This window comes from Sphaerulina musiva (assembly GCF_000320565.1).
Source record: "Sphaerulina musiva SO2202 unplaced genomic scaffold SEPMUscaffold_2, whole genome shotgun sequence".
Taxonomy (NCBI): domain Eukaryota; kingdom Fungi; phylum Ascomycota; class Dothideomycetes; order Mycosphaerellales; family Mycosphaerellaceae; genus Sphaerulina; species Sphaerulina musiva.
In genome coordinates, this window is record NW_016017384.1 from 1880326 (window position 1) to 1897902 (window position 17577).

Here is a 17577-nt window from a genome sequence, read left to right on the forward strand (position 1 = left end):
AAAAGTACCGCGAGACTACCTATACCTCATGTACCTAACATGTGGCAGTGCAGAAGCAGGTAGGTAAAGTCGCCATGGTAGGCTTCGCATCGGCCGACCAGACACCTCCCTCCACGCTCGTCCCGCACCTCCAAACGATCCTCAAAGACGTCCGCGACACGCCCTATCCATGCCTGGAGTCGCCTGCACAGCTTAAGAGAGCCTCTGTAGCCTTCATCCTCCGCATCAAACCCTCCTACAGCCACTGGCCCGAGACAGAGACAGACGCCAGCTTCAAACCAGATCTCGACTCCTTCTTCTCCCAAGACTGGCCCCAGCATGGCGAGCCAGAAGTCCTGTTCATCAAACGCGCCGCCCGAAAAGGCGATCGCTGGACTTCGCACATAGCACTGCCCGGCGGGAAACGAGACCCAACAGACGTTGACGACCAAGCAGCCGCGGTGCGAGAGGCGTGGGAGGAGGTGGGCCTGGATTTGAACAAATATGCCATCCCGTGCGGAAACCTCCCCCAGAGACTGGTTACAACACATTGGGGAAAGAAACCACTACTGGTCCTCTGTCCCTACGTGTTCCTCCTCACAACGCACGATGTTCCGGCTCTCAGACTACAGCCTACCGAAGTTGCCAGCACGCATTGGGTGCCTCTCCGGAGCCTCCTGGACCCCCAGCAACGCACTATAGCCTTCGAAGACGTCTCTTCCCGCCTCGCAAACCAAGAGACAGGCGTCAAGAGATGGATGCTCGCTACAATTCTTGGTCGTATGATCTTCGCAGCTATCAATCTCGAGCCTACCGAGTCGCTATACAGTGCCGAGTCTCCCTCATCAGAAGTCACTTCGCAAGCCAATCGCTATGCTCAGCTCACAGCCAAAGACAGATTCAGTATTCTTGCAAGCCGAGTCTGGCGCGCAGATGTGTTCAATCAATACCCGGCACCAAAGAAAGATGGCCCCCTCTTGCTTTGGGGTCTGACCTTGGGTGTCGTTCAAGATTTCTTGGATTTGATGCCCCCACATAATGCGCTCACGCTATGGACGTATCCGACTTTTACCCCTTTGGACGTGAGATTGTGTATTTGGCTTTTGACCTATAGATTTAAGCATCGTAAAAGGGTGGAATTGCAATCTGGGTCGGAATTTAGGGACATCAGGCCGTCGTTTGGAGGAGCATCTGAGACGGGTGTGCAGAATGTAGATCGCAGGTCTCGAACTGTGCCAGCATCTGTGGAAGCTGATAAGCCTCTTGAGAGCGGTGTCCACGGGCTAGGCACTGGACTCCGCTCGAAAAGGGCTGCTGTGGCAAATATGCTTGAAGGGTGGGTGGAGGCCGTTGCTCAGCATACTCTGCCCGAGATTGCTAATCGTGGCAGATACTATGATATCGTGAGGAGAGCTGTTGCAGTGGCTCTCATCGGGAGAGCAGGGGTCATACTTCTCGTGGGGCTGCTGCTTTGGCGGCGGTGGAGAGCTGGCTGGCGGTAGAGTAAGGTATGTACCTACCAGGTATGAATGAATGTACCATATCCGAGATTTGTGGCAAGAGCAGCCTTCACCGGACCACTACATGCAGGACCCAGAGCCATCTTCCCGTTTGAGTTCAAGTTGATGAAGGACATTCGTCGCTAAATACCTGTATTCTGGTATGTTCTGGGAGCACGAGTCGGCATGTCCGTAATCAGGTAGGTTGTGAACAGCAGACCAACTCGGTCTCAGGCTCGACCACGTTGAAACTCTGCCGCCGCACACTGTCTTTGCTCTGTCTGTGGGCTTTCGCCGTGGATGGGAGCTTGGCACGTTACAGGCCTCACTTCGGTCGACACTCCGAAATGGCTTTTGCACGAGTGTAAAACGGCAAGAAAGATTTTGTCAGCTCGCAGTCTCCTTCACTGGCAGCTCGCACAGTCCCTCGTCGACATGGCTTGCACATGATCTTAGGATCGATGTCGCCTCTGCTTCCTGTTCTGCTTCTCGTACCTTTGCCAGTTGGTTCCACCAACTTCACTGACGTCACTAACGAGAGTTTAAGCAAACTTGAATGTACCTGTATGCATTCCATCTTGAGCATCACATGTACTTCAAACCCGTCCTCCTCCCACATCAGAGCACATATTCATACCTCCAATATGGTCGCGAAGGTCACGCCATTCAAAGACATCCGAGTCCTCAGACACCACATCCCAGCACACGGCCTGAACCCAAACACTTCAATTCAGAACAAGCCTCTGTTGATATACCAGAACGCATTCTCGTCGCCTTCGATCTCAGCCTCTCAGATTGAATCACATCTTTCCTCGATAGGAGTGGTAAAACCCCAATGGCGTTATACCATGTACAGTGCTTCGCACTTTCACAGCACGAGTCACGAACTTCTTGGAATATCCAATGGTGAAGCGAGAATATGTTTCGGCCATGAGGATAATCCGAAAAAGGTCGAGGAGATTCTGCGCAAAGGCGATGTCGTTATTATTCCTGCTGGGGTCGCCCACCGGTTGTTGGAAGATCTCACCGGTGAGTTTGAAATGGTTGGAGCGTACCCAGTGGGCTGTAGTTGGGATATGTGCTATGGAAAGTCGGGTGAAGAGCAAAAGATTGAAAAGATCAGAAGTCTGTCGTGGTTCAACAAGGATCCATTGTATGGAGACGACGGTCCAGCAATGGACGTCTAGATGCTGCTGAAATTGGTCTTTGCCAGTTTGCCAGATGTGTACGCGCTCGTCACGACGATACAGCCCTTAAGGCGGGTGCTCGATAGCAGACAAGTGCGTCGTGATGACAGGAAGTCTTCACCATCTATCGGTCATATCATCACAGCTCTCCGCAATGTAGAATCACCAAGCAAGCACCTGCATCCACGAGCAGTGACTCAGATACATAGGTGTACATGTACTTCATGAGCGCAATGGCAATTCCTGAATATCAAATGAAATAAGTACCTCCCCCACCCAACAGGGCCAACACCACCATGGCACCATGCATACATGCGCGCCCTACGTAGGAGATCGACAAGTTTTTAAATGATCCGTAGAGCGGCCGGCTTCCCCGCAAATCGGAGCCCCTCCACTCACATGCAGTCATTGCAGTCACATCAATTTTCTAATTCTGTTCCTGATTCCTGTGTATTTGACGCACACTTTCACATCCGCGTTCACCCCTCCCTCCGTTCACGACGAAATCAAGGTCGCCGACATGACAATGTGCGTAGGCAACCTCTTCACAACGCAGTACTGCGCGAGACTGATATTTGCGCCAGGCTCAAGGATCCCAGCAAAGTGAACACAAACCACTCCCCACTGCGGAAGATCGCTGACACGGCCCCAGAAATACCGCCGCTTCAAGCCATTGAAGCTTGAAAACCGACAATGGCCCTCGAAAGAACTCACCAAAGTCCCGCGGTGGCTTGCTACCGACCTTCGCGATGGGAACCAATCCCTGGTTGATCCCATGGACGCCGAGCAGAAATGGAAATACTTCGAGATGCTGGTCAAGTTGGGATACAAGGAAATCGAAATCTCATACCCTTCGTCCGGCGCGACAGACTTTGATTTCACGAGAAGGTTGGTCACAACGCCTGGCGTGGTGCCTTCGGATGTATGGCTCCAAGTGCTCTCGCCGTGCCGAAAGGACTTGATCAAGAAGACAGTGGAGAGCTTGAAGGGCGCAAAGAAGGCAATTCTACATCTTTACCTGGCCACAAGTCCTTGCTTCCAGAGAATCGTGTTTGGCATGAACAACGAGCAGAGCAAGGCTCTCGCGGTCGAGTGCACAAAGTATGCGCGATCGATCACGAAAGACGACCCGAACTCTGGTGTGGAGGAATGGGCATATGAGTTTTCTCCAGAGACTTTCTCCGACTCGGACCCTGAGTTTGTGATTGAGATCTGTGAGGCTGTCAAGGCTGCCTGGGAGCCCAGCAAGGAGCAACCACTCATCTTCAATCTACCCGCAACGGTGGAGATGAGTACTCCAAACGTCTACGCAGATCAGATCGAGTACTTCTGTACACACATCACCGAGCGCGAGAAGATCGCGGTCTCTTTACACCCACACAACGACAGAGGATGTGCTGTTGCAGCAGCAGAGCTGGCACAGATGGCTGGTGCAGACAGAGTAGAGGGCACTCTCTTTGGCAACGGTGAGCGAACAGGCAACGTCGATCTGGTGACTCTGGGCTTGAATCTCTACACGCAAGGCATCCACCCTGGTATTGACTTTTCCGACATCAACAGCATCATCGACGTTGTCGAGAAGAGCAACAAAATTCCGGTGCATCCACGTGCGCCATATGGGGGCTCTCTGGTCGTTTGTGCATTCTCTGGATCCCACCAGGACGCAATCAAAAAGGGTTTCGTCATCCGCGAGAAGGAAAATGCTGGCCACGAGGATCCTTGGACCATGCCGTACCTTCCTCTCGACCCCAGAGATATTGGCAGGACGTATGAAGCCGTCATCCGTGTCAACAGCCAATCTGGGAAGGGTGGAGTCGCTTGGATCATCAAACGTACTCTTGAGCTCGATCTGCCTCGAGGTCTACAAGTGGACTTCTCGAAAATCGTACAACGCGAAACAGATGCTCTCGGACGCGAGCTGCTCGCCAACGAGATCAAGGATCTCTTTGTGGACGCATACCATCTGAACAGAAATCCTCGCTTCTCCCTCGTCGACTACGACATCACAACAGACCGCTCCTCATCACCTGCACCTCCAGCGGCCAACGAAGGCGAGAAGAAGTCGGCGTCAAACAAGAACCTGCGACGACGTTTCAAGGGTGTCATCGAGATCGACGGGCAAGAGCACGAAGTTGCAGGAGTCGGCAACGGCGCTCTGTCTGCTCTGGCCAATGCCCTCAAAAACCTGGGAATTGATCTCGATATTGCGGACTACAAGGAGCATGCTGTGCAGCGCAACACCGGCAAGGGCCGTGATACGCAAGCTGCGACGTACATAGAATGTACGAATGCGGATGCGCATCAAAAGGTCTGGGGAGTGGGAATCCACGAGGATGTGGTTCAGTCTTCACTCTTTGCTTTGCTTGGTGCGGCATCTTCTGTGAGTCCGCAACATTTATCATAAGACACGGTATGCTGGTGCTGACTTGTTGTTTCTAGTTCCTGACAAGCAGACCCGGGAGCCCTTTCAAACCCAAGAGGTCGAACACGGGTTTGCTGGACGTGAAAGGCTCGGGTCCTGATCTTACTGCACAGAACCCGAGCGGTGCGCCCGAAAGCTCTCCTGATGCGCAACAGAGTGTCCAGGTCAATGGTGCTCAGGGCTTGAACGGGCATTAGGCTGCAAAGATGTGGGTGGAGTCTGGTGAATGGTAAAAAAAAGCAAGATCAGGACGTGGTACTGAGCATGTGGTTGTCGCCATCTCGTTCATGTGTCAGAACATGAATGCATAAAAGCATGCTCGCAGCTGCCGATATGACCCAGATAGAACAACAAGCAAAAGCTATCAACCATGTCGTACACCTTAGTTTTCCTGTATCTGAGGATTACAGGAATGATTGAGGGGGTTTTCTACCGATGCTAATACCAGAGTAAAGACATTGTAGATATCTGCCTCAGGTGAAGATGTATTGTATTAGGAGGTAGGACCGGGAGGTACTGTATTTTTTTTCTTTCAAGCAGAGTCCATCATCCGATATCGGACGTGGATAAAGTATTAAAGTTTAGAGTTGCCAAGACCTGCGAACGGTTGCGCATGCCCTTGCATGACTCCAATCAGGCAACTCAGGTCGGGAAGCAAAAGTGCCTTGGGGAAGCACGAACTTCACCTTCTCCTTCAACGACACACAACGGCCGCCATGGCTGCCCCGCGGCTGCCCTTCCTCTGGCCGATGCTGGCAAAGGGATTCGAGGCCAACGCGCCGTCCGCACGCGCAGCCAAAGCCGCTGTACGCTTTCGTGCACTCCACTCTTCGGCACGGCGAAGGAGTCCAGAGACCACCGTTCCCCAAAAGCAGCGCTACGGGGCTGCAAATGAACCGCCGCCACATTTGAGAAGCGAAACACCGCCCACCAAGGAGGATCTTGAGGCGCAGCAGAAAGCGTTGCCGAAGATTGGCAAAAGATTGCAAAACGCGGGCGAGGCGGAGATCAAGGCGGAGAAGGAGGAAGGGCAGGACGAGGGGGTGGAAGATGTGCCTGCAAAGGGAGAGGAAGCTGTGCAGTCCAAGTCTCCGCTAGCTGCCACTCTGGACGCAGCGGCGCCTGTTCCGAAGGCACCCGGATCACTCGACACGCCTCCTGATAAACCCATGGAAACGCTACTCGACCAGGTGCCAGATCCCCAAGCACACTCGGAGAAGCAGCAGCAAACGACAGCAAAACAGGATTCGCCATCGTCAAACCATATATCAGATAAGGGTGGTCCAGTTGTCGACGAACATGCGCCTCCCACAAAAGCGCCGCATATCAGTACGCCAAGACATGTGCATCACTTTGACACGTACAGTCTAGTGAATCGCCTGAAAGCAGGGAACTGGACAGAAGCGCAAGCTATCACGGCAATGAAAGGTGTACGTGTCATGCTAGCAGAGAACATGGACCTAGCACGAGAAGCGCTGGTGAGCAAGTCTCAAGTAGAGAATGAGACGTATCTTTTCCGTGCGGCGTGCGCGGAGCTCAAAACGGAAGTCACGAGTCGACGGAGAGCAGAGCAAGAAAAGCTGCGCACAGAACGTGCCCAGCTGCAGCACGAAGTTGAGATTTTGAACCAGAGGTTGGGCCAAGAGGTCGCGGCTATGAAGGACGATGTAAAAGGCACTTTCGACGATCGCAAGATGGCGGTGCGGAACGATGAACGCTTAATGGAATCCAAGATTCAGCGTCTGAACTATCAGATTACTGTCGACCTGCAAGCCGATGCAAAGTCGGAAGTGGAAGGCTTGCGATGGGTTATGACCCGGCGTGTGATCCTTGCACTGGGTGCAATTGTTATCATGGTCGTTGGCTCACTCCGACTCTACTCCAATGCCGTACATGAGCAAGAGATGAAAGCCAAACGCCTTGCCAACATGCGCTCGGGAAGCACGCAGACCGAATCTGGTGCTGAGCATGGCCGACCAAGCGGGAGCGACAACATGAGTGAAGGCGAGATGTTGGTGGATTCGTTGCCAACAGGGTGATGATGAGTCTCCATAAAAAACAGTCGTTGTTGAAGAGATAGAATATGATAGACCAAGATACCCACGCATTTCTTTATAGATCGTCAACGACTTCTTCTCTGACACCTCACCTCCTCTCACCTCGCATTCCGTGAGATGATGTATTTAAATTTTCTCGGAACACCTTTCCAAATTTATTGAGGTAACTACTAGAAACGCCACAGTGCTGGAAGATCGAACAATAAAAAAGGGGAGAGAGAGAGAGAGAGAGAGAGAGAGAGAGATACAATCATTAATCATTAGTCATTATGCTATGATATGTATTTACATGCAGAAATTAGGACTAAGACTAGGTATACACATATACATTATAGATAGTAGATATTTCAGATGAGGAGAAAGTCCGCAGCTTTCTTGTTCTTTTGTCGGTAAAAATCAAAACCTGACTGAAGGGACCTTTCTTTGGCTGGCTTGGCTGGCTAGCTCAGATTCATCCATTCCGGTCTTGATGTGGTTTGTTGGCCTAGTGGGAGGATAGGGGAGATTTTTCCAGTTTTTCTTTTTCTCCGATTGCGGGCCTTAGGGGAGATTGACTGCCTAGGTATATTGCTTTCGGATAGTAGCAGTGGAATTATGGATCGAGTCGTGATATTCTCTGATCGAGGGTGATTGGCGTTGTGCTCTGATCTGCTGTGGGTTGAATTACTTGGGAGCGGCGAGGGCATGGTCTTTCTGACTTGATACTCTCTCTCTCTCTTGGAGGAGGAGGAGGAGGAGGAGGAGGGAGATTGATCCTGTAGTGTGCAGTACGGCGAAGTTTGCAGACGGTAGTGAGACTGGTCCAGCCAAGTCGACTCTCTAGTGATGCAGCAAGCGATCGAATTGTTGGGTACTCCAAAAGTCGGCAGGTTCTTTTGTACAAATACTGGTATGGCCCTGTCACCGCGTCCGCATTCGAACGTTTTTCCATAGACCAGTGATCTTGTGCGAGGCAGAGCCTCGCGTGTTCCCTTCTGTGAGTTTGTTGTACAGATTTTGCGTTTTTCGTAATGCCTTGTGGTCATACTTCGTCATGGTTGACGTCTGTGCTCTGCTTGGAAGTTCTGTAAAAGCTGGCAATGATGTCGACCTTCGCAGAGCCGGATCCGCAGAGCGTGGAGTAGCGTTGGTTGGTCTTGTCTTGGAGATGCTCACAATATGCGGCGCAATACTGATGTTCGAATTTTGTCTGACTTGATACGGCTTCCTTTGTACGCCCATTGTAGCCTGTGCTGCTTGTATATCTAATGAGAGGACAGGTCTTTTTGGCTTTGGCTGCCCATTTGTTTTGGCCGCCATTCCGAAAGCGGACGGCGCGCTTGCTTGCCAGAGAACACTATCAGCTGCTGAGCAGTCCGAGCGAGGTACAGTTCTCCCTCGGTCCATAATCGTTACTTTCGGATCCAACGCTGGGACTATCGGTGAGCTGCTGGCAAGGCTCATCGCGTCTCGCTCCTCGTGGAGTGCCAGACGCTGATGCACAGTCTGCTTCAATGTCTCATCGAGGAGGGAAGTTTTATGGCGGAGAGCCCTCACCTCGGAGCGAAGCCGATCTCTTCGATCCACGAGACGATCTTCGGCTTGATAGGTCTGGTAGAGCATGCCAGAGCTTGCCGACTTTCTTGCCAAAGCATTCTGCCGGATATCAGGCTTTCTCGCTCGTGTCTGCTGTAGCGGCAGAAGGTTGACTGGCGATAGTGCTGATTGGGATCCCCATGGTAGCTGTGGATTGACGAGGTTGCCAGTGAAAGTAGCAAAGGCTCCAGTCGAAGCAGCACTTTTGCACGGTATAAGCGCAGCAGGGAAAATATTACTTGGCGAGGGCGGTACTGCACTCGTGGGTGGTGTCGACCAGTCGTCATGAAGATTGATCCTTGGCTCGAAGAGCGATGCAACATCGTCGCTTGCATCTGTCCGGGTGGAGGTTTCTGGGCGAGTGTGTGTGGCATCAGATGAGCTCGCATCGAGAGATGGTCGGGCGTCGTCCCCGATACTGATTCTATCCCGCGCTCTCTGGTCCATGATCTGCCACCAAGAAAAGCGACTGTGTCTTGTGGCGACTTCACTGCGTGTGCTGGCAGCAATACTGTAACTTCTGTTATGGCGGTGGTCCCGAGGTTCCCACTGCAAGTCGCTCATGGTCACCGGTATGAGTCTGTGATTGGAATTCGAAGTGCAGCAAGAAGAAGCGGCGGCGGAAAAGAGGCTTTCTGGTGAAGAAGATGTTTACTGCTTTTCTGTTTACGACGTGATACAATACTGTATGTTATGCATGGGTCTCACATGCCGACAGCGAGTCATGGCGTGGTTGACATTTAGGATGTTTATGAACCTACTACACCCTCCTCACGCCGCGTGTGATGTAGTTTTCCTGTAATGTGACTCGCATCATTTTGGTTGGCATAGCAAAGACTACATGTATTGGAGGGAGGATTTGAAGGCACCGTCTTGGCCATGTCCTTTGGTCAATCAATACCAGTCTCGGGCCAGATATTGCCGATACGGGTGTCCGTATGGTCGCATTCGAGCACGGCGAACGTCCATCTTATGATTCCTATAGGTGAGTCCCCCCGGCAGTGTGGTATGGATGCAATATTGTTGATGAAGTCCAAGAAGAGAAGATCGATCGGCGATGATTGTAGAAGGATTCAAGTTACATATACTGTAGGAGGTATGATATGGTTGTCGTTGGCTCGTTGCACGTGCACGACTTACTAATAAAACTGTATCTAGGTACCTTAAGTAATGTACTGTAGGTAGTAGATGATGTAAACACCTCGTTCCGGCGATATCGCATACACAAGAAACACAAGTTACACAACCCAATCTCATAATTTACAATCTAGTCCAGACAACTCCCCGTTGCAAAAGCATGGATCTTCCCGTATCTCCAGGAGCCGATAATGAAGTCCATAACGGTAAGCCCTCGACCACACGAATGCCCGTGCACACATTTCCCATATCCTTACTATACCTACCTACCTGACCTACCTGTACTCATATGGCTTTTCCCCAAAAAGCCTCACCATTACCATTACCACCATCATCCCCCGGATCCGGCTCCAGAGTAGCAAGCATCTACGAGCTCCTCGAAATGATCATCCTCGACCTCCCCCTACGCGAGCTGCTTCTCCTCCGCGCAGTGGGGAGGTCCTTTCAACGTGTCGTCGACACGTCCGAGCACATTGGACTGCGATTCAGTCTTCCCTTGTCCTCTCTCAAGTTGCGCGTGGGAGATTATGTGCGTCACCCTCTCTTGCCCCGCGAAGTCGACGTCTGGGCGGGGAAGACACGCAAGTCGCATGTAAACGGAGCAGAAGGAGGAGGAGACCGAGGAGGAGGGGGATATGTTACATGCCGATTCGTGCTCAAGCAGAATGCCAATTTTGACTGGTCTGCGCCGGCGTCGTGGCGGAATTTTTACGCGTGTGGCCCGCGGGCGCGGAGTATGCGAGCGTGGACGGGATGTTCCAAGGTGTTTGGGAGGAGGAATACGGGCGAGTATCGATTTTATCAGAGTCCTCGTGGTCTTACTTTGGGGCAACTTGCGGATGCGGCGTGTGCGATGAAGACGGATGCGCAAGTGGATGATGCGATTGTGCATTTTGAGACGGATTTGGATGATGATGGGAATGATGTGCCGAATGAAGCGTGTTCTCAATATACTAAGTACTGGGTATGATGATGACTATCAATCAGGTTATGGGCAATGAATCTTGCTCCCGGGCACTGTCGGGTCTGTCAATAAGTCCATGGCATGTGGTAAGCTTCGTTCTCTAGACATGTCTAGATACACCTCTTGTTCGCTTGAAGATTGCAAGTCTACCTCACTTTGTGGGTCTCTGGTCTACGACAGACTGACCAGGGCAGCTGTCAGACCTCTTCGGTCCAACACTTGCTTCCCAGCAAAGTGTAGCTCGTTCAAAGCTATCTGAGCTCGTATTGCTGGACCCGGATAGACTTGCACTGTCATCTCGGTGGTCTACCTCTCTAGCGACATGCAATTGCCCCGGAGAGGCATGTGTTTCGGACGTATGGGCGTCAGGTCTCTTACCTCTCCATTCGCTCAGGTCGTCTACAGTCACATAACCAGGCGACTCACTCCTCCTTTGCGACTTTGGTGACTCCTCTGGAGTAGCAGCCACAGGATTCGGTCTGCCGTGATGCCTACTCAGAGGACGATAATGATGCCGTGTGAACTTCATCGGAGAAGTCGATACTGCATTGTTATTCTTGCAGGAGAAAGTCGACGAGACCGACGTATCCAACAACCGCCCAGGACTCCGTGTCGACTTGGGAGAGCTTGACGGAATGCTTCCCCTGTCGCGGATCGCGTCAGGCATGGTCTTGCGGAACCAGGAGAAAGGATGATTGTTATTATTATTATCATTATTATACTTCTTGACCGACTTCTTCGCGTTCGGTGTAGTCAGGGGTCTGCTCGACCCTGGGAGCTTGAGTGGACCAGGGCCCTGGAGCTGTGTTTGGGAGTGGCCATCATCATCATCAATGGCATCAATGGCATCAAATCTGCTCGAGACTTCATCGTCCGTAGTGCTTTGATGATCGACTTCTTTAGTATTGGTTCTGTTGTTGCTTGGCCGTGGTGTAAAGTCCTCTGTATATTGTTGTTGAGACATGGCCATTCACAGCGAAAGAAGAGGGCATATGCATCGAGACACTGTCGTTGAGGGGCTGCGGGGCACATCTTTTTGTAGACGGGGATCACAAGAATCGCACGTCGAGTGAATGATGGTACACGACTCGATAACACGTTCGAATAACACACTCGTGAATATGTAGTTGGTGGCGATGGCTTCTGGTGGCAGCATTCTATGTTCATTGATTCTGCACAATCCCGTCTTGATCATTGTTTCCGACAATCTTTTGCTAAGGTACCTGTACCTCTAGGTAGGCAAAAATTGCTCCAGCAAGGAAGAAGAATTCCTTTTGCCCCGCACCACGTCTCCAAAAAAGATCCGTCGTCCTCAAATCCGCACCTCCGCTGATGTTTTGCAGATAGATAATCCATGTGAGAGCGGTAACAACGGCACGGCAGTTGTATCGAGTGCAAATGCCGTGAATTCTGGTCTGATGATCGTTTCCCGGACAGCATTGATTGCTTGCTCGCGCGCTTTGCAGCACCACAACCCGACATTGGCGCGGAGTAGGGCGGCCTGAGTAGGTACCTAAAGGTAGGTATATAGGTAGTAATCCATACATGGAGCAATAAATAAGAGGTACAGGTAATGCTACCTTCCTGCTAGTGGGCTCTCACACATACACACGCTTCTCCTGTCCACCATCAATCCCCCCTATTTCCATCACGATGCAGCTTCCTTTCCATGCTGACCACATTGGGTCCTTGATCCGACCTGCTGCGGTATCAGAAGCACAAGAGAAGGCAGATGCGGGGGCTATCTCTCCCGAAGAGCTCCAGACCGTTCAGAAGGCCGAGATCGCCACGATTGTGAAGAAGCAACAAGAGCACAACGTACGGGCACTGTGCTCGGGCGAGTTTGACCGAAAGTACTATTTCTCAGGCTTCTTCGAGAAGCTCGATGGCTTCAAAGAGGTCAGCCCCGTGCCATGGGAGCTTGCTCGACTGTCGGCAGCGCCCATTGCTGCCTTGAAGAAGGCTGGGAAACAGTATCCCATGGCGGCGGTGTGTAAGGGCAAGATCAAGTACAGCAAGAGCCCATACCTCGAGAACTGGAAGATGCTTCGCGAGAATCTTCCCAAAGACCAATGGAAGGAGGCCAAGTTCACGATGCCACCGCCCTGCTACTTCCACTTGCGTCTTGCGCCAGGCAAGTGCTACGATACGAGTGTGTACCCCTCCGACTCGGCTTTCTTCGACGACCTGGCAGCTGCATACCGACAAGAGTTCAAGACGCTGTACGATGAGGGCCTTCGAAACATCCAGATTGACGACCCCACATTGGCATACTTCTGCTCCGAGGACATGTTGAAGGGCTTGCGAGAGGATGGAGAGGATACGGACAAACTGTTTGAGCTGTACCTCAAGGCGCATAATGATTGCATCGCCGATAGACCAGCGGATCTGCACGTGGGACTACACATCTGCCGAGGTAAGCGTTGCTGAAAGGACAGTCGTGGTGCTGTGTAGGTAGGTCTTGTTGCCCTGGCTTACACATGAGACAGGCAACTTCTCCAAGTCGATGCACTTTAGCGAGGGCTCGTACGAAGTGATTGCCGAGAAGTTCTTCAAGACGCTCAACTACGACACGTTCTACCTCGAATACGACAACCCTCGCTCGGGAGGATTCGAACCGCTCCGCTTCCTGCCCCAGCACAAGAACGTCGTTCTCGGAGTGGTGACGACAAAGGACCCGCAGCTGGAGGAGCGGCAGCTCATCAAGAGCCGTGTACTCGAGGCAGCAGAAATCATCGCCAAGGGTCAGGGACGAAGTGTCGAGCAGGCGATGGAGAATGTGGGAATCAGTCCGCAGTGTGGGTTTGCCAGTGTCGCCATTGGCGCCGACGGCATGGATGAGGAAAAGATGTTTGCGAAGCTGAAGCTGGTGCAAGATGTGGCCCACGAGCTGTGGCCGAACCGACCTTGATGGACGAAGGACGGTACCTACCTCCCTAGGTAGATAGGAGGTAGGTAGGTAGGTGAGCTCTTGTGCGACACCGACCCGTCCCGCATGTGAAAAGAAAGCATGTGATAGCCGCCGTCCCGATTCAACTCGGCTGGATGTTGATCCAATCCAGAAGCAGGATTGACATGCGTGTGACTATAGCAGGATGTATCCTATATGAATGAAAAGCGTCATTATCCATCATCAACCGGTTACCTTTTCTGCAATTCTTTGCAACAGCACTCCCTCCGCCTTCATTTTGATTGGAGAAGCAAACCGTTTTGGGCAGTGATGATTCCACAGAGTCTACTCTTTCGTACCACCTGTGCCATATGGGTAGAATGGGGCAGTGTACATCTCAACAGCAGAAAAGAATGCGCGCATTAAGTCCATGATATTCCCACGTCAGTTTATGTTCCACCACCCACCAACGCTGTCAAACTGTCACCTCTGCTGAGTCTCTCCTCTCTGCTATCGGGCCTGTCAGGTTGGCCCCGAACACTGACTGCATGGATCGGCGTCGAGAGAGATACGTCGTGAACCGTGTCGCGCGTGCTCACGTGGTCGCGCGTGCAGTATTCACTAAGGTACCCGTAGAGATGCCCCGCGCAGACCAGGCCCTGCATCCAGCAGCTATGCAAGCGAGCCAATCATCTGATAAGGCTTAGTGCATGCGCGGTGAGAGAGTTGAGAACGAGAACGAGCGACCCACTTGGAGTGCCGGTGGACAGTGGTGCAGGGCAAGGGACCCACATTGAACGTGGAGAAATGCGTCTCAAGTTTCTGTCTCTCTACTGTAGAGCTCTGTCTCTCTGGAGGTATCTCTCTCTCTCTCTCAACTGCAGCTGGGAACTAGGAGGTACTCTCCTAATCCCATGTGCCCGGACTAGAGGGGGATATTTCAATAATTCCATTCGGTATTCACACCGGTCCATAGTTGATCATGAATGACGAGAGATGAGGGTAAATCTATCTAGTTCCAGTTAAATACTGTATTATAATCCCTCGAAAGCCGGTGAACGATTCGAAACCAACGTTCTGTTGGGATCTGACCAAAAGTGGGTCGCGCCTGCCAAGACGATTACCATTTTAAGGTTTCGCTCTTGACTCTCCCCATTAAAAAGTAAAAATCCATTGACATCGAATCCAGATCCCCTTCCCTCGCCTTCGCCTTCGCCTGCGCCCTCGTCCATTCACTTCCCTCCCCTCCCAACGCCACCGCTACCTCCTACCTTACCGCACTACCGCTACGCCTCCCTTCGCTGGGCTTTATATGTCTCGTTGGCTTCTCCCTCTCGCCCACCCATACTGCACTCTCGTGTGCTCCCTCCATCCCTCCCTCGCTTCCCGAAAGGACACACTGTCTTTACTACGACCGCATCTTCACCCCACACACACACACATTATCCAATACCCGGCACAATGAGCACGACCGCTCTGCCGCAGCAGCAGTCGGCTGTCCGGCGTACCATCACCATGGACTCTGTGCCCTCGACGGGCTCCAACTCCACCGCCGGAACACCGGACGACTCGCCCACTGCTTCGGCCTCGTCGACTTCGCTATCATCCCTGGGCTCGGTGGAAGACTTCCAGCAAAAGTCCGCTCCACAAAAGCTGATTGACACGTATGGCAATGAGTTTGAACTACCCGACTACACCATCAACGACATCCGCAATGCCATTCCCAAGCACTGCTACGAGAGATCTGCCGTCAGAGGCCTCAGCTATGTCGCCCGGGACTTCGCTCTCCTGGCTACAACCTTCTACATCTTCAACAAATTCTGCACTCCGGAGTATGTGCCTTCATACGCACTCCGAGCGGGACTGTGGGCGTTCTATACCTTCGCTCAGGGCTGCTTCGGTACTGGTGTGTGGGTCCTTGCCCACGAGTGTGGTCACCAGTCCTTTTCCCCCAGCAAGGTGCTCAATGACACTGTCGGTTGGGTGTGCCACTCCGCACTACTGGTCCCCTACTTCAGCTGGAAGATCAGTCATGGCAAGCACCACAAGGCGACTGGAAACATGGAGCGTGACATGGTCTTCCTGCCACGCACCCGAGAGGAGCATGCCACCAGAATGGGCGCCTGCCTTCACGAGATGCATGAGTTGCTCGAAGAGACTCCCATTTACACCGCATCCATGCTTCTGGGCCAGCAGCTTGCAGGATGGCCTTTGTACCTGTTCAAGAATGTGACGGGCCACAACAACCACGAGAAGCAGCCGGAAGGCAAGGGTGTGGGAAAGAAGAACGGCGATGGTAGCGTCAACCACTTCTTGCCCAGCAGTCCATTGTACGAGAGGAAAGATGAGCATCTCATCCTGTTGTCCGACCTGGGTCTTGCCATCACCGTGTCCATTCTCACTCTTGTGGGCCGCACCTATGGCTTCCAAAACCTTCTGGTCTGGTACATCCTCCCATACCTGTGGGTGAACCACTGGCTTGGTGAGTGGAGATGATGATTTCCCGGATAGATTGATCCATCTGCTAACGACGCTTTAGTCGCCATTACATACCTCCAGCACACCGACCCATCGCTTCCCCACTACACTGGTGATGCGTGGAACTTCACTCGCGGCGCCGCCGCCACCATTGACCGCGAGTTTGGTTTCATCGGCCGCTCGTTGATGCACGGCATCGTCGAGACCCACGTCCTCCACCACTACGTTTCCACCATCCCCTTCTACCACGCAGACGAGGCCACCGAGGCCATCAAGCCCATCATGGGACGCCACTACCGTGCCAATGTGGAAGGCGGCTCGCTCGGATTTGTGCAGTCCATGTGGAGCAGCGCTCGATGGTGCCAATGGGTCGAGCCCAACGAGGGCGCAACCGGCGAGCACTCCAAAGTTCTCTTCTTCCGCAACCGAAATGGTCTCGGTGTACCACCCGCGAAGATGGCTGCGCCAGGCGCCAAAAAGAGCTCGATGATGGTGGGCGACGATAGTGATTAGACTGCGAGGAAGCAGTGCGTGATATCGATACAGTGTCATTCCCAGTCCTTCGCTTCTGGGACGGTTTTGATGCGCTCTTAGCGCGGCGTTTAGAGCAGGGAAATGATGTTTTGCCTGGTTAGGCAGAGGTGAAAATATGAACACAGCACTAGATCTAGAGCCATCCGAATCAAATAATGGATGATTGTGCACGATGAATACATTTCACAAGTGGAGAGAAGTCTCTCCAGCAGGTAGGAAGTTCTGAACAAGTGCGGAGGCGCTGACCAAACAAAGCGACGCACATGATCAGAGACTACCTAACACAGCCTTGGAGGCTAGATTTTGGAGCTTGCAAGAGCTTGAATAACCCACCGATCGGCCGTCTCTCCCCATGTTATGAGATGTCTTGCAACACTCTTATACAAGAGGAGAAGGAGGAGAAGGAGAAGGAGGAGGAGGAGAAGAGTCCCAACGCACCTTTCCAGCAGTACCTGGTCTGGTCTTGTCTCGGCTGATGTGTGTCTACATCCCAACAAATCACCGTATAGTCAGAGTGAGAGTGAGAGTGAGATGAGATTGAGATGAGATGAGGTGAGGTGAGGTGAGATAAGAGTCTGACGACGGGATGAGATGAGATGTGATGAGATGTGATTGATGAGAGAGGGAGAGGTAAGTAGTTTTAGTCAAGCCCTTTTTCTTTTCTTTCACTTGGGCAAACGCTGTATAAATACATTACCTTACCATATATCTTAGTCTTCCCTGAGGTACCTACCTACCTACTCACTCTTAACCTTTTTCCATATACATATATATATGGTAAATAGAGAGGGAGAGAGGGAGCAATGTACATGATACACTTGACATACATACATCATCACAACGTGGAAAGGGAAG

General features: G+C 52.1%; 9 protein-coding genes across 9 annotated transcripts; 7 read left to right on the top strand and 2 right to left on the bottom strand.

Moving 5' to 3' along the window:
* Nucleotides 1-92: 92 nt before the first annotated feature.
* SEPMUDRAFT_15653 (uncharacterized protein) lies at nt 93-1463 on the top strand (the record flags this gene model as incomplete). The annotated part of the gene is made up of 2 exons (XM_016907680.1): nt 93-1315; nt 1370-1463. Coding segments are annotated over 2 exons (1317 nt in total), but the record flags the coding sequence as incomplete, so codon positions are not given.
* Nucleotides 1464-2147: 684 nt separating this feature from the next.
* SEPMUDRAFT_147403 (uncharacterized protein) lies at nt 2148-2830 on the top strand. The gene has a single exon (XM_016904279.1). It carries the CDS (start codon nt 2327-2329, stop codon nt 2663-2665), a length of 339 nt encoding a protein of 112 aa, XP_016763671.1. The 5' UTR covers nt 2148-2326; the 3' UTR covers nt 2666-2830.
* Nucleotides 2831-3131: 301 nt separating this feature from the next.
* On the top strand, nt 3132-5466 carry SEPMUDRAFT_60511 (2-isopropylmalate synthase). The gene is made up of 4 exons (XM_016909528.1): nt 3132-3193; nt 3250-3268; nt 3318-5045; nt 5105-5466. The coding sequence occupies exons 1-4, from the start codon at nt 3186-3188 to the stop codon at nt 5282-5284; spliced, it is 1935 nt and encodes a 644-aa protein (XP_016763672.1). The 5' UTR covers nt 3132-3185; the 3' UTR covers nt 5285-5466.
* Nucleotides 5467-5803: 337 nt separating this feature from the next.
* Nucleotides 5804-7191, top strand: SEPMUDRAFT_80391 (uncharacterized protein; the record flags this gene model as incomplete). Its single annotated transcript, XM_016910242.1, has 1 exon — nt 5804-7191. The coding sequence occupies one exon, from the start codon at nt 5804-5806 to the stop codon at nt 7124-7126; it is 1323 nt and encodes a 440-aa protein (XP_016763673.1). The 3' UTR covers nt 7127-7191.
* An 853-nt stretch (nt 7192-8044) lies between these two features.
* On the bottom strand, nt 8045-9283 carry SEPMUDRAFT_105797 (uncharacterized protein; the record flags this gene model as incomplete). The annotated part of the gene is made up of 1 exon (XM_016900592.1): nt 8045-9283. The coding sequence occupies one exon, from the start codon at nt 9281-9283 to the stop codon at nt 8045-8047; it is 1239 nt and encodes a 412-aa protein (XP_016763674.1).
* Nucleotides 9284-9598: 315 nt separating this feature from the next.
* SEPMUDRAFT_154349 (uncharacterized protein) lies at nt 9599-10826 on the top strand (the record flags this gene model as incomplete). Its single annotated transcript, XM_016907557.1, has 4 exons — nt 9599-9815; nt 9878-9896; nt 10016-10062; nt 10165-10826. The coding sequence occupies 4 exons, from the start codon at nt 9599-9601 to the stop codon at nt 10824-10826; spliced, it is 945 nt and encodes a 314-aa protein (XP_016763675.1).
* Nucleotides 10827-10971: 145 nt separating this feature from the next.
* SEPMUDRAFT_105799 (uncharacterized protein) lies at nt 10972-11784 on the bottom strand (the record flags this gene model as incomplete). Its single annotated transcript, XM_016900593.1, has 1 exon — nt 10972-11784. One exon carries the CDS (start codon nt 11782-11784, stop codon nt 10972-10974), a length of 813 nt encoding a protein of 270 aa, XP_016763676.1.
* Nucleotides 11785-12389: 605 nt separating this feature from the next.
* SEPMUDRAFT_147404 (UROD/MetE-like protein) lies at nt 12390-13949 on the top strand. The gene is made up of 2 exons (XM_016904280.1): nt 12390-13236; nt 13310-13949. Exons 1-2 carry the CDS (start codon nt 12474-12476, stop codon nt 13729-13731), a joined length of 1185 nt encoding a protein of 394 aa, XP_016763677.1. The 5' UTR covers nt 12390-12473; the 3' UTR covers nt 13732-13949.
* Nucleotides 13950-14899: 950 nt separating this feature from the next.
* Nucleotides 14900-16899, top strand: SEPMUDRAFT_80397 (delta-12 desaturase). The gene is made up of 2 exons (XM_016910243.1): nt 14900-16192; nt 16250-16899. Exons 1-2 carry the CDS (start codon nt 15172-15174, stop codon nt 16699-16701), a joined length of 1473 nt encoding a protein of 490 aa, XP_016763678.1. The 5' UTR covers nt 14900-15171; the 3' UTR covers nt 16702-16899.
* The last annotated feature ends 678 nt before the right edge of the window (nt 16900-17577 follow it).

Excerpts from the sequence above, each read along its gene's own strand:
- SEPMUDRAFT_147403 (XM_016904279.1), top strand. The coding sequence starts at position 2,327 with ATGTACAGTGCTTCGCACTTTCACAGCACGAGTCACGAACTTCTTGGA.
- SEPMUDRAFT_60511 (XM_016909528.1), top strand. Across the intron at positions 5,046-5,104 it reads TGCTTGGTGCGGCATCTTCT|TTCCTGACAAGCAGACCCGG; the intron begins GTGAGTCCGCAA and ends TGTTGTTTCTAG.
- SEPMUDRAFT_147404 (XM_016904280.1), top strand. The coding sequence starts at position 12,474 with ATGCAGCTTCCTTTCCATGCTGACCACATTGGGTCCTTGATCCGACCT. Across the intron at positions 13,237-13,309 it reads GGGACTACACATCTGCCGAG|GCAACTTCTCCAAGTCGATG; the intron begins GTAAGCGTTGCT and ends CACATGAGACAG.
- SEPMUDRAFT_80397 (XM_016910243.1), top strand. The coding sequence starts at position 15,172 with ATGAGCACGACCGCTCTGCCGCAGCAGCAGTCGGCTGTCCGGCGTACC. Across the intron at positions 16,193-16,249 it reads GTGGGTGAACCACTGGCTTG|TCGCCATTACATACCTCCAG; the intron begins GTGAGTGGAGAT and ends ACGACGCTTTAG.